The 21,016-nt window shown below is 41.8% G+C and overlaps 1 protein-coding gene across 2 annotated transcripts in view; it reads left to right on the forward strand.

The window, feature by feature from the left end:
• Positions 1-21,016, forward strand: part of arfgef1 (ADP-ribosylation factor guanine nucleotide-exchange factor 1 (brefeldin A-inhibited)) — a 51,619-nt gene that overhangs the window by 29,152 nt on the left and 1,451 nt on the right. For both annotated transcript variants that reach the window (XM_062441196.1, XM_062441195.1), the window contains 30 exons: positions 483-616; positions 3,171-3,405; positions 4,240-4,339; positions 4,733-4,872; positions 4,992-5,100; positions 7,306-7,507; positions 7,593-7,704; positions 8,508-8,713; positions 8,854-8,938; positions 9,079-9,244; positions 9,585-9,736; positions 9,832-9,960; positions 10,045-10,203; positions 10,722-10,866; positions 10,987-11,077; positions 11,426-11,466; positions 11,610-11,779; positions 12,333-12,484; positions 13,744-13,916; positions 14,160-14,320; positions 14,652-14,782; positions 14,981-15,110; positions 15,300-15,435; positions 15,912-16,050; positions 16,278-16,350; positions 16,702-16,861; positions 17,059-17,198; positions 17,903-18,074; positions 18,352-18,490; positions 20,593-20,710. In XM_062441196.1, coding sequence (XP_062297180.1) covers positions 483-616; positions 3,171-3,405; positions 4,240-4,339; positions 4,733-4,872; positions 4,992-5,100; positions 7,306-7,507; positions 7,593-7,704; positions 8,508-8,713; positions 8,854-8,938; positions 9,079-9,244; positions 9,585-9,736; positions 9,832-9,960; positions 10,045-10,203; positions 10,722-10,866; positions 10,987-11,077; positions 11,426-11,466; positions 11,610-11,779; positions 12,333-12,484; positions 13,744-13,916; positions 14,160-14,320; positions 14,652-14,782; positions 14,981-15,110; positions 15,300-15,435; positions 15,912-16,050; positions 16,278-16,350; positions 16,702-16,861; positions 17,059-17,198; positions 17,903-18,074; positions 18,352-18,490; positions 20,593-20,710 — 4,200 coding nt within the window. The remainder of the gene's footprint in view (positions 1-482; positions 617-3,170; positions 3,406-4,239; positions 4,340-4,732; positions 4,873-4,991; positions 5,101-7,305; positions 7,508-7,592; positions 7,705-8,507; positions 8,714-8,853; positions 8,939-9,078; positions 9,245-9,584; positions 9,737-9,831; positions 9,961-10,044; positions 10,204-10,721; positions 10,867-10,986; positions 11,078-11,425; positions 11,467-11,609; positions 11,780-12,332; positions 12,485-13,743; positions 13,917-14,159; positions 14,321-14,651; positions 14,783-14,980; positions 15,111-15,299; positions 15,436-15,911; positions 16,051-16,277; positions 16,351-16,701; positions 16,862-17,058; positions 17,199-17,902; positions 18,075-18,351; positions 18,491-20,592; positions 20,711-21,016) is intronic.

Below are 21,016 nucleotides of genomic sequence, written 5' to 3' on the forward strand. Positions count from 1 at the left end.
GAAACAACAGAAATTAAACAACAAATCATTTTAACTTGGAATGTCAAACTTTATTTTCATGTGTTTCATATTTCAGTGTTAAGATTGTGAGCTGACTTTAAAAATATGTAATTTCCTGTATATGATGTAACATTTTGGCTGTGCTGAGTGGCTGTACTGGCTGACAGTCAGAGGGAAATGAACCACTTGATTTAATCAAAAGAAAATAATGAAAGAGATTGTCAACACTTGCACTGTGAGGACTTTTAAAGCTAGTTTCTTTAATTAAGGTGAATATATTTCCTGGAAGGTCCTTATAATCACCCTTCTTTCCAGCTGTATATGAACTCTGCAATTATGTTTGATTGATCTCCTCGGTGTTGAAGGTTAAATAAATCTTACAGATCTAAGGTTTTTTTTCACACTGTTTAGGACATTAGTAGGTTGGAGGATATAAGATTCAGTTTATCACTGTGGCATTTTTTGCTTTTGTTTCACTGTAGGAATCCGGAGCAGCACCGGGCCAGCCACCTGGTGCTAAATTCTCCCACATCCTCCAGAAAGATGCCTTCCTTGTCTTTCGCTCACTCTGCAAGCTGTCGATGAAGCCGCTGTCAGACGGACCACCTGATCCCAAGTAAGAATAAATTCCATGTGCAGTGTGAGTGAATTAAAATTGTATTTAAACATGACTTTTTTTTTGCTACATACCTGAATAAACGTATCCAGCAGTGAACTTTAACACTTGATGAGCAAAGCAAAATGGAGCTACCACATAAATTAGGAGAAACATGATATTAGAGTATTAGAATAATTGTCTTTTAGATATTTTTCTGCTTTCGCTCCTCATTGCATCAGTATTTGTGCCTCCGTGGGTTGTTAGTTGCATTTGCCTCTTTGACCAGTAAACATCCCACTCAGAAAATCTAATTGTTTGATAAATGGCTGATGAATTCTCAGGTTTAATTTACTCTCAGTTGGTCAAGCCTCTGTGAAAAATCCCCTCTATTAGTGGTTATTCTGTGTGAATGTGTTGGGTGTAAGAATAGATATGAGTCATGGTTTAAAATGAGGATTGCTCCGCTGATAGCAGCAGCGTTTTTGATAAATGGTTATAAAGGAAACAATGAGGCATCGCTCAGCATTATCTGAATCACTTCCTTGTTTCTTAAAGCACAGAGTCCCCTTTTTAAATGTTCCCCTTTTTTCATAGCACCAGCGAGGGGAAAAGATCATCTGATTTGACATTATTCCTATTATTTTTAATCATGCTCTGGTTTGATGAAATAGAGGCATCTGATTGGCTAGCCCTGATAGCACCAGCTTGTGAGAAACGGGATTTCTTGCATCTGGTTTTTTAGATATTTACTTTGTCATTGATCTGATTTTTTTATGTCAGTGAAGGCAAAAGGTAAGCTCAGTTGAAAAGCTTTTGAAATGAATCTTGTGGAAATGTAAAAGAGGTGTGTGTGTGTGTGTGTGTGTGTATGTGTGTATGTGTGTGTCTTTCAGATGAAGGCCATGTCAATTACCTCAGCACTGATGTACCATGTCAGTGCCAGACAGAAACCTTTTACCCTTCTAACACGGCTGTTCTGCTTGATGTTTCACTTTCTGTCCACACATACGACACAGCACACAGGCCGAAAAGCTGCATTATTATCAGTTTAAACCATCAGAAACTACTCTGTATCTTCATGTGGGATCAGAAAGTACACATCTGGTCTCAGGAGGGTTCATTTTGTGCCTGTTTTGGAACATGGTGATATACTTTGTAGTACAAAATGTACAAAAAAGTCTTCTGTTGTTAATCGCACCCAAATCGAAACAAGTATAAAAATTGTATATGTGTTAAATATTGGTTCATCCTCCTCACTGTGGCTGTAAGAGAGATAGATAGAATTATCTCTTTGTAGTTGTTGTATTTCTAAATCACTTTCTGGATTTCCATTTTTGAGTTCTCACAACAGGGATTAATTAACACTAACTAACAACAACCTTTCTGGTCAAAGTTTGAGTAATTAAGTTTGTTTTGTGCGACACTTAGGATTTACACATATCTATGAATCCTGTGACCAATTCTTATTTAGAAATGAAAATTGAATACACATTGTTTTACTTTAAGCAAACAATATACAGTAGGGTCCAACAGTCTGAGACCACTTTCCCAAAGGAAAAGTGGACTCAGACTGTTGGACTCTACTGTATACGTTGTGCCAAGTCCTTTCACTTTAAAACGTTTCCCATTAAATTGTTTTAGTTCACATTTAAGGAAGGTTTTGGTCATAGTTACCCTTTTGTTTTTATTGGATTTTTTTTGCTCTATACAAAGGTTACTATGAGAGGCACATCAGCTTTGTCAGACATCTCATCTCATCTTTATCATATTGCTCCAACTTTAGTGATAAAGTGTCAGATTTTCCAAATCCTACATCCAAAAAAAGAAAGTCCATATTTTTGGGCAGTTGCAGAAGAAGTTGAGACATTTTTGATGTGCCAAATAAATCCGTCTTTGTCTGCTCGCCAGAGATGGAAGACATAGCAGAGAAACAGCCAATCTCAGCATATTAAGTAGCTGGAAGTATGTTTTTTGAGCTCCAGTTTTTCCTGTCCTGCTGCTGCAGAAAAAAAACTCAAACTGAGGCTCTAAGCAGAGGAGCTTTGATTTAGTTCTGGCAGTTCTTTGATGGCTGTTGAAGATTTTAACTCTCTGGTGGAGCGATACAGTAAGATGTGGTCTCAGTGTGCATCACATTGCTGTTTCTCTGAGGTGTTATTAAGATAATTGGTAACTAGTTGTTGTGAATCTTCTTTCTTTTTGTTGTTTTATTGTGTGTCTAAAATCTTGACGCTCATCTAATCGGTCTTTAGCAGATGACTGGAAAAATTCCTTTACTGTTGTTCATTTATGCTGCTTCATTCTCAAATGGTCAGGGCACAAATTTTAGTAGTAAGAGCTAAATATGTAAATATGGACTTTACGCACCAATACACTGATACACATTCACACAGTCAGGCTGCCCTCTCTTACTGCATGTTCATTTCATCAAGTTCAGCAGTTGCATTTTGGCCGTAGATGTCAACATGATATAACATTTTGTATGCTAGCGGAACTGTTTTCCCTTGACTTACTAAAATGAATTAAGAATTCTACTAAAAAACTAATTTTCAACTTTGCGTCCCTTCCTCAGGTCCCACGAGCTGCGATCGAAGGTCTTGTCCCTCCAGCTGCTGCTGTCCATACTGCAGAACGCCGGGCCCATCTTCAAGACCAACGAGATGTTCATCAACGCCATCAAGCAGTACCTGTGTGTGGCCCTGTCTAAGAATGGTGTCTCATCTGTGCCTGAGGTCTTTGAACTGTCCCTATCCATTTTCCTCACGCTGCTCTCCCACTTCAAGACGCACCTCAAGATGCAAATTGAGGTAAGAGATGTGCTAAGGTACCTCATACTTATCAGGAAAAAGGCCAGTAAATCTACTTTTAGTGTTCCTGCTCAATACTAAAAGCAGCCTTATCTACTATAACTCATCACTTCTGTGCCTGCTGCTCCATGCTTCAGCAGCATGCTCTCCACGTGATGCTTTGTGTTCAGTTTGTTTCTTGTTCGTTTTCCCTACACTCTATTTTGAGTCAGATATGCAGGGAAAACCTGATGAACTAGTTGGCTAAGTACAGTAGCTATGTTTATACATCCACCCACTGCTTCTTGATGAAAAGCAACAATTTCACACCTCCTCAGGCTGCTGACAGTCTCTCTGGGAAACAGGAAATTATGAAAGTAGAGAGGTTGAGTGAAAGTTTCCTTCAAACATTATCTTTTAATAATCATCACTTCACAGGTTGAAAATGTATCCTCTCCTGCGTTAACCTGGTTAGATAAAAGACACACGGATGGTCTCTCCTTTTCAGAGCCTCTCTGTTCAAGATTATTTCTGCTATTGACAGTTTGATGTAAAATCTCAATGCAGCAGGCAGCTGACACCAGTGATCTATGGGAGATGTGGATTCTCACAGAGTGCTGTAAAATCCTCCCTCCTCGGAGCAATCGTCTGCTTACTGTTGCCTTCGGTTTATTTTATCTGAGCTGGATCAGTTTATATTAAATGCACGACCCTCACCTGCTTTATTTGATGTGTCTACTGAAAGAAAATCATGTGGGCTCTGGGTTACTTGTGTTGTGTTGATCATTTCAGCAACTGATGGTGTCTTTGGCTCTCTATTTGTTGTTCACACTGTCACTTGGACTCTGTCTGCAGGTGTTCTTCAAGGAGATTTTCTTGTACATCCTTGAAACTTCCACAAGCTCCTACGACCACAAGTGGATGGTTATACAAACCCTCACTAGAATATGTGCAGGTGTGTATCAGTTCTCATATTTGGCCACTTTTCACAGTGATTCTTTATGTGTAATTAAATCATCTTGGTATGTGAACACTTGGGTAGTAAATAGAGGCTCAGGAGAAGAGCTTCTGGTGCATCTAGACATCTTTAAAAAGGCTTTTGCAATTGAATGTGTCTTCCAATCAAATTTCTTTCCCTATTTGTCTTTGAATAGCATATTTTAAAGCCTAATGTATGTAATCTCATCATAAATGTAAAGGCAACAGTAAGATTTATTTAACCTTTTCAAATGAACCTAATTAACCTTTGTAAAATTGTATAATTATTCCAGTGACACGCTCCAGACACAATCTGTACTCATTTCATCAATGACAGACTCTTTGCATGTGTCCCATCTATCTCTCCCAGATGCCCAGAGTGTGGTGGACATCTATGTGAACTACGATTGTGACTTGAATGCTGCTAACATATTTGAGCGATTGGTCAACGACCTCTCGAAGATTGCGCAGGGGCGCGGAGGCCACGAGCTCGGCACAACACCCCTGCAGGTGATTTTTTTAAATTTTTTTTAATTTTCTGCAGTTTGGATTCATATGGTACTACTGTTACAGTACAATTCATGTTTTCTGTGGCGTTGGGATAACATTTTTTTTATAACTCTCTCTAGGAGCTGACCCTGAGAAAGAAAGGCCTTGAATGTCTAGTGTCCATCCTGAAATGTATGGTAGAGTGGAGTAAGGATCAATATGTCAACCCCAACTCCCAGACCAGCCTCGGTAAGACACTGAGGATAAAAAGTAATTCATCTCGATTATCTGGCAGCTGTCATACCTGCACTGAATACAAGAGACGAGGAAATGACCTTTCTGTTCATTCTTATTCTATGCACTAAACAAATGCATAGTCTTTTGACACATAAGTGGCAGAATTGATGTTTGTCTTTTAGTCCAGGTCAGTATAAAAAAGATTATCCACAAAAAATCTAATTCTGTTAAACTTCTTGTCCCATGACTTCAAACTAAATTAAACTCCAAGGGGAAGCCTTTAGTCATTCTTCGATAAGGTCTGATGGATTGTAAACAGTGATGGATGTAACTGTAATCCATAGTAACATGAAGATGTTATCCTCCTGTGTAACTGGTCTATATTAGAAGCGGTTTAAATTAACGTTTACAGCTTAAATCCAGATGGTACTGGCTAGATTTGTTTGCCTGCTTGCAATTTTATGCTTTGTTGGGTTTGCCCATAAAATTCCAGATTGTTTTTTCTCAGACGTCTGTGGTGAATTGAGCCTGCGTTGTGGAAAAAGTGTGTCATAGATGAGACTGCCAAAGGTATAACTAGTCTTTCCCGTCATCTGCCCAGTTTGGGCAGCAGTTCATCAACAAAGTTAACTGGGGTTACTGGTACAGCTCCATTTATCCGGCTGCAATCAGTTGTATGATTGGCAGTTGGTGTCCATCAGAGAAGTTACTGCTCCGAGATGGAATTGAGCATTCATCTGCTCAGCTCCATCTGGAGAAGGCAGAGAGATAATGCCCAGAGGCCAGCGCAGACACGCTCATCCAGGAAGTTTAGTCTAAAACTGAGTGATACCTTAGGCCAAGCCATGATGAAACACACGTCTACGACACAGAGCTTCTCCTGTGTGTGAGACTGGCCCCTGGGTCTTTTGCACACCAGTGGCTTTCTGTTGTTTGCCAAAGGAAGAACCCAGAAAGTGCAACTTTGTGAAAAGGCTTGCCTCTGGCTAAGCTGTCAAGGCTAACCAGCTGAGGTAGTTTACTTGCAGGAACACTATCTTGCCAAAACCTTTGACAACTCCTTAGTAATCTAGCTGGAGCTCATGGGTCGGTATTTGAATTTTGAATTTTATATTTGCTGCTGGCAGTGGGGGATTTCAGAGTAAGACTGTTTTCTTTGTCTTAAAATGTAAATTACATTATGAGTTGTGATTACAAAACATTGAAAACACTGACAGTACAACATATCACCTCCACATTTTAACTTTCACTTGCCGTGTCATTTTCTCCCCTTTTTTGGATGACTTCAAAGCAAGAGCAGGTAACAGTGGGATTCGTTGGTTTTAAGCCTGTTGCGTCGTGGATGTCTGTAGCTTTAAATGATTTTGTACTAGTCGTGCATTAGATAACCTGTGTGGTATTATAGGGTTTCCAGTTACCCACTTACACCCCATAGATTGTAACCAAAAACATGTTTGAATTGAACTAATGGTAGAAACACTTGTTGTGAACTAAATGCATAAAAATGGTGCTTGTTGATAATTCAGAAAATATTATGAAATTAGTTTTTGCCCTCCTCCCTCTGTATTCCTCCACCTTCTCTCAACTCTGTAAGCTTAAGAATAGAAGGCATACTGCCAGCTCACATTACTGTGACACTGTCCTAAATGTTTTAAAGAGTTTCCGATGGGTAATCAGACGCCGGGCTGCAGCACAGGGTTACAGCTGCAGCAGATCTCTCAGCTTGTCTCTGCAGGCTTAAGAAACCACCTCTCTCAGCCTCTAAGTCCCTGCCGCTTCTACTTTAACTGCCTGGAGCTTTTTAGATAACCCACCTTTTTATAATAGCTTCTCCCCCTGCCCGTCCCTGCACCTGCTCTGTGTTGGGAAAAGTGTGTGTTTGTCGGCGTTCGTTAGGCTGTGATTGTGGTTGCATGTAAGCAACACCAGTGTGCATACCCTCCCTGCCAACAACAAGGCCTCGGGTCATTTTGTTCTCTGTGCTGCAGTTTCCCCTTTTCAATTGCTGAAGTCTCCTGCAGTACTCACTCCAAGTTGGCTCATGTTTTTTTAAGCCCCCGGGCTGAGTTTCTGCCAGCAACAGAGTTTCAATTAAAAAACTCTCACCTTTTGTAGTGGTTTCAGTGGGTTGATGTTTACAATAACAATGAAAATACTAGATTTATTTCCACTCTTCTATCATTACTTCTGTGTGATCTTATCCTTTTTGCTCCGCAGGTCAGGAGAAACCGTCAGAGCAGGAGAGCACAGAGACAAAGGCCCCGGAGACCATAAACCGCTATGGGAGCATTAACTCCCTGGACTCCACAGCCTCCTCTGGCATCGGCAGCTATAGCACTCAGATGTCAGGGACTGATAACCCCGAACAGTTTGAGGTCCTCAAACAGCAAAAAGAGATAATCGAGCAAGGGATTGACCTGTAAGTTTCACTACACACAGAACTTATTCACATTTCTTCTATTCGCACTTTATTGAATACAGTATTTTCTGTCTCTATTTAACAGGTTCAACAAGAAACCAAAGAGAGGAATACAGTATCTTCAAGAGCAAGGCATGCTGGGTACCACCCCAGAAGACCTTGCTCAGTTCTTGCACCAAGAAGAGAGGCTTGATTCGGTAAAAAGTCACCTTGTTTATGTTCAGCTACTCGGCCGGTAAACAGTAGACAGGCTCATTCAACTCCAGCACCATTACTGGGTTTGTTTGGGTGTCTAGTCGCCATATTAACAGCAAAATGCTCGGCAAATAAACACATACCCAGTCTGATTACGCACTCTCTTCTTCTCTATCATCTAACCAAACCACACATAAGCCACACAATTATCGAATGCCCGTCCACCAACATTAAACAGCCACTCACACTAACCCAGAGTCCTAAAAGCAGCGTAAATGTTAGCTCTAATGAGGAGTACACTTTGCCTTTACTGGACAGCCTCAGGAGCATCTGTGCACATCGGTAATCAGCAGTAAACACAATATCTGGTTTGGAATAAAGGCCTCTTAGATGCAGCGGCACCACAGCAGCAGCAGCAGCACACAGAGTGGATAACTGTGAAAGTCTGACATGTATTTATTTAATCCTCACTTACTGGATGATCCTACTGTTAGAGCAGTGGTTCTTATTAAGGTCAAGTGAAAAGGAGTAGGTGGTGGAAAGGCAGACAGACAGTTAAGTTACTCTTTACAGTGCCTTAATCAATTTTCTCCCTCTGCTTCTCACCCTTATGACGAGGGAAATGTTGGGTAAAGAACAATTAAAATCTGTGATAATGAGAGTGGCGAGCTCAGAGGATTACTGTCGGTTCAAACTAAATTGGATACGTGAGCTGTAAAGAGGCAGCACAGGATTTCAGACTCTTTACATTGCAGCACGTCTAGTATTAAAATAATACTGACCAGTCGTCTTTTGCTCTCTTTAGACTCAAGTGGGAGAATTCCTCGGGGATAATGATCGTTTCAATAAAGAGGTGATGTACGCCTACGTAGATCAAATGGACTTCCAGGGCAAAGACTTTGTTTCTGCACTGAGGATGTTCCTGGAGGGCTTCAGGCTCCCTGGAGAAGCCCAGAAGATCGACCGGCTTATGGAGAAATTTGCAGCAAGATATCTTGAATGCAATCAAGGGTGAGTTTGAATCTTTTGCCAGGTGATGTGTAATATACTGTAGCAACAGCTGAAGTTGGTTCTGTGTGGCCTGTTCACAATATGTTGTTTTTATTCATCCGATTTTTCTCTTTCCCTCCTGTTTAATTTGTATTTTCTAGGCAAACTCTCTTTGCCAGCGCTGACACGGCATACGTCCTTGCCTACTCAATCATCATGTTGACAACGGACCTTCACAGTCCACAGGTAAGCCCTCCACCTCAGTGCGGCAGCAGCCTTTGGGAATCTCTTGTGACAGCAGTCATTCCCTCAGATATCAGTGCAACATAAATCACGGGGATTGCAAGAACAGCTTTTGACCCGTATCCTTGTTTCTCTCTGCAAAGGTGAAAAATAAAATGACAAAAGAGCAATACATCAAGATGAACCGCGGCATCAACGACAGCAAAGACTTACCTGAGGAGTATCTCTCGGCCATCTACGACGAGATCGCGGGCAAAAAGATTGCCATGAAGGAGACAAAAGAGCTCACCATGAAATCCAACAAGCAGAGTGAGTCTCACTGCTGTGGCCTGTGATGCTGCAGTGTCTCATTGGACTTTAAAAGTGTGTCAAAAGTTTGTGCTGTTTGGAATAAATACCAAGATAATATCCAGAGCCATTAACCTGATATCTCTGTAGCTGTAACGATTTTATATCAGACCTAAAGCCATCAGAAATGTCTCAAACACAAATTGATTCGATTTTACTGCGGATTGGTCAATAAAAGTCAGTGTTTGTGAGTTATCCTGAGATAAGTTCAAAGAGGTTTGTCCTTCCTGAGATAGTTTGGTAGCTGTAGAAAGCCGTGTTTGTATGTATGTATCCATATCTGCTATTGATTCTCGCTCAGGTGTGGCCAGTGAGAAGCAGAGGCGTCTGCTGTACAACGTGGAGATGGAGCAGATGGCAAAGACAGCCAAAGCGCTGATGGAGGCTGTCAGCCACGTTCAGGCGCCATTCACCAGCGCCACACATCTGGAGCATGTCAGGCCCATGTTCAAGGTAACACAAGCAGACACACAGATGCGCACACACACTTTTGTTCTCATACACACACACACACAAATTGGACACCTCTTCTCTTTGTTGTTCCTCAGCTGGCATGGACACCCTTCCTGGCTGCTTTCAGCGTGGGTCTTCAGGACTGTGACGACACTGAGGTGGCCTCACTGTGTCTTGAAGGGATCCGCTGTGCTATCAGGATAGCGTGCATCTTCTCTATACAGGTAATGTCTGATTTGGAGGAATAGCGTCTACTCTCTTTACCTTGCAGTATTTTTACACATTCTCTGGTCTGTTTTGTCTAACAGTTGGAGAGAGATGCGTATGTGCAAGCCCTGGCCAGGTTCACCCTGCTGACGGCCAGCTCTGGCATCTCAGAGATGAAGCAGAAGAATATCGACACCATCAAGACGCTCATCACTGTGGCTCACACTGATGGCAACTACCTGGGAAACTCCTGGCACGAGGTTTGCTTTTCTATTCTCACTTACAACTGCACAATCTTTCACTCCTTGTATTTCCTTTCTCTGTTATTATATCACACCTCACCTCAAATCTGGACTCAAACCATGAGCCACAACAGGCCACATTGTTTAATATGAAAGAGAGTTTTCATTTTTACTTTTAAGAGATGCCTTAAAAAACAGCATTGTGTTTAACACAAACAAATTTAAAAGTTCAGTCATCACATTATCTTCTATTGAACTTTTGTTATACTCCAACTGAGCAGTAAGTGGTTTAAATTGCAGCTAAATTAAATTGCTCAGCAAACTAAAATTAGCTGTGTGACCATATCATTTTCAGTTAGAGCATTGATATTTCATTTAACTGAGAAGCAGTCAGTCAGGAGTTGTTTTTTTAGATTCTTTAAATCCAAATTTCTCCTGGTTCCACACTCTTCCATTCGTTCCCAGTCTGCACAATGTCCATTTCTACCTCAGTGTTATCTATTTCTCTAAATTGCTGCTGTTATATCTCCTCTCAGATCATGAAGTGCATCAGTCAGCTGGAGCTGGCTCAGCTAATCGGTACAGGGGTGAAGGCACGCTATATCTCAGGGACAGTGCGGAGCAAAGAAGGCTTTTTAACAAGTACCAAGGAGCAAAGCAACGACGAGTACCTGGGTCTAGGTAAGCAGTGACTGTCTAATGTCACAGCCACAGACCAAAACTAAGTTCAATTCTTAACTGTAACATAAGATTGTAGAAGACGTTGATATTTTTTTGAAACATCTGTGCTTTGCTCTGCAGTTGGAGGGACAGTGGACAGAAAGCAGATTGCCAGCATCCAGGAGTCCATCGGAGAGACCAGCTCTCAGAGTGTGGTGGTGGCTGTGGACAGGTACCTGATTTGAAACTATTAGGGAAATATGAAGATGAATTGTCATGGTTCAAGTTGGTTTTAGAACATACTGGACTATAAAGAACTATATATAATATGTTAAACTATAATTATTGGCTCAGAGAAGGATTCCTTAAAAATACAAAATCTACAAAGCATAAAAGTGTCAACTACATACTTGATTCAAACTAAAAAAATTAATTCAAAGGATGTTTAACTGGCTGTGTAGTATGTCAGGTGTTTTGAGCAGACATCTTCCTTTTTTTCATCAAACATAGTTCACATCCTCTTATTCAGATCACTGAACCGTGGCTTTTAAATGATCATATATGTGTTTTTCTGCTTTAGGATATTCACAGGCTCTACCAGACTGGATGGCAATGCAATAGGTGAGTCAAGCTACATACTGTTTTCTTCTTTTTGCTTCAAGGACAGGTACATTCCAGTTATTTTTGACTGTTATGATTCACTCTGCCCATACAAAGCACCTCTTTTCTTCGCTCATTGCCAACATCTTGTATCTATTTGTCAGTTGATTTTGTGCGCTGGCTGTGTGCTGTGTCCATGGATGAGCTGGCCTCGCCCACACACCCACGTATGTTCAGCCTGCAGAAAATAGTGGAGATCTCCTACTACAACATGGGCCGCATCAGGCTGCAGTGGTCCAGGATCTGGGAAGTTATTGGAGACCACTTCAACAAGGTGGGCAAGGATTGATCACATTAGAGATGGGTGATGCTTAGTTTTTCTGTGTGAACACCATGAAACAAGCATCAAATATTAGTATTCATACGAGGAACAGGAACTGAACAATAATAGATATAAATATGATTTTATCATCAGGGTGATCTTCCACATATAGGAAAGGGACTAAAAGAGCTTAAACAACTGTTTTCTTCCTCTGCCACCCTCTTCTCTACGGGAGATTTCAGTCAGTGATAAACAGAAATTGTTGCCAGAAAAGCTTTCTGGCATCTTAGTGTTCAGGGACCTATCTCTCAGTGAGGCTCTGCTTTACACTGAGTAGCTGCAAACTGAATTTGCTGTGTGTAGAAAATAATCATTTATCAGTCATTTATCAGTTTGGATTTTAAGGAATATTTTTATTCTTGCTGGGGTTGAACTGTTTTCTTCAGTGCACCTAGATGCTTGTTTTCCAGTTTCACATCTTATTGAAGGCACTGAATTGAAGGTATTGAAGGTTTGTTCTAGGAAAGCTTGTGATGTTACTGAAATATGTTTTATATCCGTGCAGGTCGGCTGTAGCACCAATGAAGATGTGGCCATTTTCGCAGTCGACTCTCTCAGGCAACTATCCATGAAATTTTTGGAGAAGGGGGAGCTGGCCAACTTTAGATTCCAGAAAGACTTTCTGAGGCCGTTTGAGCACATCATGAAAAAGAACAGGTAAAGATTTATCTGTGACTGGGTGCTCACGTTATACACCCACGAAAATGTGTAATGCTGGCCGGGTGCTGCAAACACAAGGCCTGCACTGTGACCCTGAGTGGTTACTATTTCTGGGCTGTTTCTCCCATGGCCGCAGACACACACTGAATCAGAGTCCCACAGTCACTCTACCCTCCTCCCTTCAACCCCTGTAGCAGCTCCCTGCCTCCTCTGTTATTCACTCGCTTTCTTTCCTCCTCTGTCTCTCCCTTTCTTTTCTTTCTTTCTCCTTATAGCAGTGATTAAACATACTGTTGTTTTCTCAGAGATGAGCTGCAACATTTTGACTGACCCATTTCAGTCTGTTTGCATTACCTTTTCAGTGAACTCATATAAAAGCTTTTTTCTCCCTTGTTTGAATCTGACTTAAATGGAATTTGAACAGCTATCACTCATAAATGAGCTGGATTCATGTAAATATTGGCTATGTAATCGCTGTGTGCAGCACATCAAAAGGCAAGCTGTTTTACTGCAGCACATTTTTCATTGATGTGAAAGAGGAGTAGCAGTGTAAGTATAAATCCACCCACAGATTGAGCAGGCTGAGAGAGCTTCAACAGAGAGGAGATGGCAGGCAGCCATGTAAACCCTGCAGCGTAGTGTGTCCATTAGACTCTCTCATGCTGCCCTCCTATATGTGTTTGTGTGTGTGTGTGTGTGTGTGTGTGTGTGTGTGTGTGTGTGTGTGTGTTTGTGTGTGTGTGTGTTTGTGTGTGTGTGTGTGTTTGTGTGTGTGTGTGTTTGTGTGTGTGTGTGTTTGTGTGTGTGTGTGTGTTTGTGTGTTTGTGTGTGTGTGTGTGTGTGTGTGTGTGTGTGTTTGCTGGTAAGTGGAGGCAGCCTTTTCACTCATTCATAACTACTGAGCAATTAGGAATGCTCTTGCTGTAAAAATCTATTGTGCAAAGACTAGCCACTGCTGGAATCATTTTTCTGCCTGAAAATGGGATTGAAGATGTTATGAGGAGCTTTTAAAGTTAATTGACATCAATTTAAGAGATTCATTTCATTTTTTAAATTGATTGACTTCTACTGTATGCTTCCTAACCCCCACCCACCCCCAACCACACACACACACACACACTCTCTCCTGTTTACCTCATCCTTATGCTTCATCTTCTGCTCTTCCTTTAATTTTTACTTCCATTCTACCTGTCCGTCCTGGTTCTTCTTCAATTCACTCTCCTCCTCCTCCTCCTTGTCCCCCGTCTCCTCTCCAGATCTCCCACCATCAGAGACATGGTGGTACGCTGCATAGCCCAGATGGTTAACTCCCAGGCTGCAAACATCCGCTCAGGCTGGAAGAACATCTTCTCTGTCTTCCACCTGGCTGCATCTGACCAGGATGAGAGCATTGTGGAGCTGGCCTTTCAGACCACAGGCCACATCGTCAGTAAGTTCATTTGATTAACTGGGGACATTTTTATTACATTTTGACTACTCCTGAAAGACTTTTATATACAGAGGAGGAGTTTGTCAGTTCAGAGATCTCTGTAACTCAAGAGTAGATCACAATTAATCTTGTAGCCAACAGATGTTTGATCTGATCTTAAAGTCTTGTTCTGTCTCTCTATCTCCTCTATCTTTACCTCCCACCGCCCACCCTCGTGTTATCCTCCCTCTGTCCTTCCCCCAGCGAATGTATTTGAAAAGCACTTTGCGGCCACCATCGACTCCTTCCAGGATGCCGTTAAGTGTCTGTCGGAGTTCGCCTGTAATGCCTCCTTCCCAGACACCAGCATGGAAGCCATCCGCCTCATTAGACACTGCGCCAAATACGTCTCAGAGAGGCCACAGGTCAATATGAGCCCACACATTATACAGAGCAGTCTATTTCTGAATGTGAAGGTGCCATTTGTGTTTTCCTAAATAGTACTAAGTGATACGTTTGTTTCTTGAAGCAGCAGTACAGAAAGAAGATAAAAACCAAAATATTGAAAACAAAACTGTAATAGTTATAGCTGTACATTATGGAATAAACAAATAAACCCACCTACGATCAGAAGAGAAGGTTAAGTGTAGAGTATATGACAGGGCACGTACAGTATGTATGGAAATGTGCGTTTGTGTAGGAGGGTTAATTTTCTCCCGAGACAGAAATGAACACAGCTCTTTATTTCTCTGGCAGGCTTTCAAAGACTACACCAGTGATGACATGAATGTAGCGCCCGAGGACCGGGTGTGGGTGAGGGGGTGGTTCCCCATTCTCTTCGAGCTCTCCTGCATCATCAACAGGTGTAAATTGGATGTCAGGACCAGGTAGGCGGTTCACCTTGAAACTGCTATATCAGGGACTAGAAGATGTGCATTTACTTTAGATTGTAACAGACGTGCACTGTTAGCAAAGAGCGGCTTACTCCAAAAAGCAAATGTCAGCTACAGCACAGATGAAAGGACAATACAGTGTATGGATAATGTGTGTGTGTGTGTGTGTGTGTGTGTGTCTGCATTTCCCAGGGGGCTGACAGTGATGTTTGAAGTGATGAAGACCTACGGGCACACCTTTGAGAAGCACTGGTGGCAAGACCTGTTCAGAATTGTCTTCAGGATCTTTGATAACATGAAGCTGCCCGAGCAACAAACTGAGGTACACAACACAACGTCTATTTCCCCTCCTGTGCTGCGTCCTCACAGATGTTTTGATCATCTGTCTCTTTAGTGACATTTATCCAAAAGTTGCAGTTGTGTGCACTTGAATCACAATTTCTGATCTCCCTGTAGATTGTAGTTTTTTGTTCTCACATTGACATCATAAAACTGTCTGTTGCTTCCTCAGAAAGCAGAGTGGATGACCACCACCTGCAACCATGCACTTTATGCCATCTGTGATGTCTTCACTCAATACTTTGAGTCCCTCAATGACGTCCTGCTGGATGACATCCTGGCTCAGCTCTACTGGTGTGTGCAGCAAGGTGAGGCAATGCTTTCTCTCTCCATTCAAATATGTCTTTATGCAAGTAATTAATCTTATGATTTGAGTCTGAAGGTCCAGTTTGTCCTCTTGTCTGTAAGTAATGGCAGAGGAACGGGGAGGTTATGTTGTTATTGATGCTGCTTTTGGAGGTTAAAACAAGCATTAACTGAATCGGGTTCAACTGCAGCGATTGAACTTAGATATTGCCTCTCAGTTTTCTTGTGCTGCGTCAATAATGGCCGATCACTTTATAAAAAGACGGACGTTAAGCTAATGATCGATACGTTTTTAGCATTCAGAGTTTGTTTCCTGGAAAATGGATAAAAAGGCAGAAATCTCAGCAGACTTTATATATCAATACATTTTACCTTTTTCATTCCATCTTTTACTTTTCTTTTTCTTTTTTTTTACCCTTCCCATGTCTCTCCCTTGTCTTGGCCCAACTCCTCCTCCTCTTCATCTGTGTGCCTGTAGATAACGAGCAGCTTGCCCGTTCAGGCACCAACTGTCTGGAGAACGTGGTCATCCTGAACGGAGAGAAGTTTTCCCTGGAGACCTGGGACAAGACATGTAACTGTATGCTGGACATCTTCAAAACCACCATCCCCCATGCGTAAGCTATTGCTCTCTATACAAATTCCTCCTCGTGCTTTTTAAAAGTTAGATAAGACTCATAAATTCAGCCATATTTCTAAGAACAATCAACCGAGACTTTAACCAAATTACTAAATGTTTAGCATGATGGATAATTTGCTCCTTCAATTTTCTAGTCTAGAAGTTGTTTGTCATTCTGTACGAGAATTAATGAGATTTATGGAATTTATGTTTTTCTGCTCTCAGGCTGTTAACATGGAGACCAGCAGGAGCAGAGGGAGAACCCACGACCACACAGAGTCTACCAGACAAACAGCTGGTGAGGACACTACACAGTGTTTCTACTTTTCTTCTACAAATGAATTACTACAGTGTTTGTTTTCTTACTTACATATTGATGCGAGAGCCTTGTTAACTTTTTTTGTCAATAGTTTGTCATTGACTATTTGTTCAATCTGTTTTATCCTGCTACAAAACACATTGTTTTGCTTCTTTTCCACCTTTTCACACAACTTCTTTTGCTTCTTTTAATTATTTTTTCCCTGCTTGTATAGTTGTAAGTAGCTACTGTTTATATATATATATATATATATATATATATATATATATATATATATATATATTTATGTATATGTTGGCTTGCAGTAACATCTACCCACACTTCTCTCAGGACTCCATTTCCCAGAAATCAGTGGACATCCAGTCTCGCTCTGAGGACCAGCATTCCATCAGTAGCGCTGATAGGGTTTCCATGGAGAGCCGTCGGCAGAGTCAGTACAGTTCAGCTCCAGGCATGTATGAGGACGGCTCCAGGAGCAGGACCCCAACAAGTGAGTCTGTCACTGACTGATAATCTGAAGGTGTGTGTGTGTGTGTGTGTGTGTGTGTGTGTGTGTGTGTGTGTGTGTGTGTGTGTGTGTGTGTGTGTGTGTGTGTGTGTGTGTGTGTGTGTGTGTGTGTGTGTGTGTGTGTGTGTGTGTGTGTGTGTGTGTGTGTACTGATGAATGTTTACTTGTATGTTCCACAGAGGTCCAGGAGCAGCGCTTATTCTCAGCTTTGCTGATAAAGTGTGTGGTGCAGCTGGAGCTGATCCAGACTATTGATAACATCGTCTTTTTTCCTGCTACCAGTAAGAAGGAAGATGCTGAGAACTTTGCAGCAGCTCAGGTAAAAACAACTGTGGTCAACTGATAATCATGATAACTAATTGGCAGTCTGATAAAAGGAAAAATTGGTCCAGTATTGAACAAGAACACTTCAGCCAGCAGCTGGAAAACATGCTGTAATGTAATCCTTTGGGGCAATAGTGCACCATCAATGTACGTCCACTAAAAGAGTTCGTTTTTACCACTTACAGACTCACATTGTTATTATAAGTGGAATTATTATGGAAAGGATCATACAGAGAAGTAAAACATTTTTCTTCATCTTTCGCTTGATTCGGTCAGTTTGTGATTGTGTCTAACAAAGTCACACTCAAGGAAAAGTCTCACTCTTAAATCTTAAGTCTCACAGTTGTCTTCCTGCTACAACTCAGAGCGAGACTTGGTTAGACAACAGTCTGATACTTTCAGTGGCAAAAACAAGCACTTTTATTGGACGTACACTGACGGGCCTCTATTGCCCCAAAGGATTACATTGCAGCCCATTTCGCGGCTGCCGGCTGAAGCGCTCTCGCTCAATACTGGACCAATTTCAAAAACTGTTGCACCCATTACTCACTTAGACATAAAATGATGAGAAAATAGGATCCAGGTTGAAGAATCCTGAACTTTTCCTTTACATGGTTTTAAAGGTTTCCTCTTCTTGAAGTATTCTGTCATGTGTGATTCAAGCCAGTAATAATCTGTCACCTCTTCGTCTTTTTGAAGCGAGACGCTCTGTATGCAGCGGACGTCCCAGTGGAGACTCAGGACCAGGGCATGTATCGCTACCTGACCTCTGAGCAGCTCTTCAAACTACTAGACTGCCTGCTGGAGTCACACTGCTTTGCCAAGGCTTTCAACTCCAACAATGAGCAGAGGACTTTACTGTGGAAAGCAGGTAGGGCCACAAACTACTGTCTGCATTTTATTGCTTTGCTTTTGTTCTGTTTGCTGAGGTAGACTCTGATTAGCACTTTATCTCAGTTGAGGTTCTTCTAAAATAGCCGTAACTGTAATTGTGTGTGTGTGTGTGTGTGTGTGTGTGTGTGTGTGTGTGTGTGTGTGTGTGTGTGTGTGTGTGTGTGTGTGTGTGTGTGTGTGTGTGTGTGTGTGTGTGTGTGTGTGTGTGTGTGTGTGTGTGTGTGTGTGTGTGTGTGTGTGTGTGTGTGTCGAAGGATTCAAAGGAAAGTCGAAGCCCAACCTGTTGAAGCAGGAGACCAGCAGCCTGGCGTGCGGCCTGCGTATCCTGTTTCGCATGTACACAGACAAGAGCCGCCAGGATGCCTGGGAGGAAGTCCAGAGACGACTGCTCAAGTAAGGAACCAAACATGCATTCAGCAGCTGTGCATCTACTGCAAGTGACACACACCTACTTTCATACATGTTTAATAAGATTTCTAAGTAGTTGCAACACTCTTCTAATATCGTTCTGACACTCATTATTGCAGTTAACCTTCAGTCCTGCTGTGACTGTAACACCAGCTGCACACAGATAATGACTCGAGATGCATTTCTCAGTGATCATCACATTGGCAAGCAGAGCTGTGTAGACTCCCTAAACAGGCTGCACTACTGATCTTTTTACTGGTTTCCGTTGGTGCTGCGTTCATTTTCCATCCCGCTAATGATGCTGTTTACATTTTTCTTCACAACGCTTCATCATGTTTTTACAAACTACTCCTGCAAAACATACTGTATGTTCTGCTACTGCTTGAGCGATAGATTTAGTGTGTGCATGCAGTTTACCTCAATTTGACAGAATTTCAAATCTAATTGGTGCGTTTGTTGTTGGTAGATTGCCTTGGTAATTAGTGGAAACGGTGCATTAACTATAAACGCAGAGCCATTTTTCTGCAAATACTCTACTTAAGTAAACAGCTGTAGTAAATGTATGAAGTACATGCATGGGATAAGCCAAGTACTAAAGATGATTCTTCCCTTTTTTGTTATTTGTACTTTTGTACATACTGAAAAATGAGGTTATTTTATGAAGGCAGAAAGTCTTGAGGGAAGTCTGTAGTTATTGAAAATGCTACAGATCTTTAAGGCTCCTTTTACCATCACTCATGTAGAATCCATTGGCGCCATATTAGGGATGCGTTAGCCAATAACTGAAATATTAATATGGACTGACAGCAGTCCGGTCGCTCCACCCCCTGTCTGTGTTTGCGTGTGAGTATATGCCAAAGTTGTCTTAGATATAGCTGAGCTGCAAGTCTCTCATAAATTCATCATCGCAAGCTGCAGTGTGGCAATGAAGAAATCACACTTCTGCGGGCAGATACGTCAATAGCCACCTCAGAGGGAGGAGAAATCAAAAGACATGAGTCCTGAGAGGAGGATAGGTTGTTTTGATGTCATTTATCTCCAGTCAGTTACTCATGGCAAAGGCACAGCATGCGCACAGCTCGGCAATTCTCTGAAACGGATGCCGTCTGCTGTATAGATCCAAAGGTATCAGCACGCTGATGTTTCATTGTTCAGTCAGCGCCGCTGTCATTGCTTCGTCTGCATTCAGCGCCTCACAAACAGCCGTCACCACTGTCCTCTCCCGGCCTCACCCTCGTATTGATGATGATATCAAGAATCATCGCTTGTCTCTCCTCCTTGCATTCATTATAAGAGAAGATGAGAAAGAAGAGGAGGTGGAGGAAGGGTGGTGCTTCCACGTGAGAGTGTCTCAGAAATCCTAATTCATCGAGACACTGCTATGTGTCATAATGGCTGTATTTTGTGTTCCCTTCTCTTTTATCCCGCACACACCTCACCCTGTCATCCAGTAGCAACTGACGCCTTCTAGATACACATTTATTCCTAAATTACACACACACACACACACACATACATACACACTCTGCACACCAGAGGCCATGTACAGCACACACACAAGTTTGATTAGTGCAGGGTGCAAAGCAGATTTGGGAGGCGATTAGGTGGCAGAGATTGGAGTGCAAGAGAGCTGAGAAAGAGAAAGAGAGGAGGAGGAGGAGGGGTATGAATGTCTATATATAGCGTTGCTGTTAGAAGAGGGCCGCAGGGTCAGAGCAGAAAGGTCAGAGGTCATGTCAGTTTTCCTCAAGCTTAAACTGTGAATAGAAATGTCTAATTGTTTTCATAATAGCCTCAGTCAGTGGTTTTAATTAGCAGCAACTGAGCGAAAACAATCTTAATAATCCTCATCTCAGCAGTCGTTCATGTAAGAAGCAAAACAGAGAAGGAAACGCTCTCCTGCCATAATATATTACAACACAACAGCATTCTGAAGGGTTGTTATTTTATAGTTTTCTTTGATAAAATCCTGACCAGACTGTGTGAAATGTATTCAGGTGGTAGCTCCTTTCTATTCATTGTTCTCCCAGTGTGTTTACATCTGTTTCTGAATGTTTCTTTTCTTTCTGTTTGTCTGTCTGCTGCAGTGTGTGCAGTGAGGCTGTTGCGTACTTCTTGGCTTTGACCTCAGAGAGCCACAGAGAGGCCTGGACCAACCTGCTGCTCCTCTTCCTCACCAAGGTGCTAAAGATCAGTGATGAAAGGGTGAGTGTTTCAGGAGCTTCAGCCATAATATGAACTAAAAGTCAGGATCGATTTGGACTCTTATGACGTTATGGAAGTGCAATACTGAATTACTGGCTTACCAGTAATAAAAAAGTTATAATTTCACACAGTATTGAATGTTATGTTGTCACCTGAGTGCTGCAGAGTACAACTAGAGTGTCTTGGGAGCTTTGCTATTTGTCACTTATCTCTCATTTGGCAGCTAGCAGCATTTAAATTAAAGCCTAAAAGTGTAATTTCATTCTGTGTGGCACTGAACAGTTTTGTCTGTCTCTCTCTCTTCGT

The sequence above is a fragment of the Scomber scombrus genome, chromosome 20, assembly GCF_963691925.1.
Source record: "Scomber scombrus chromosome 20, fScoSco1.1, whole genome shotgun sequence".
NCBI lineage: Eukaryota > Metazoa > Chordata > Actinopteri > Scombriformes > Scombridae > Scomber > Scomber scombrus.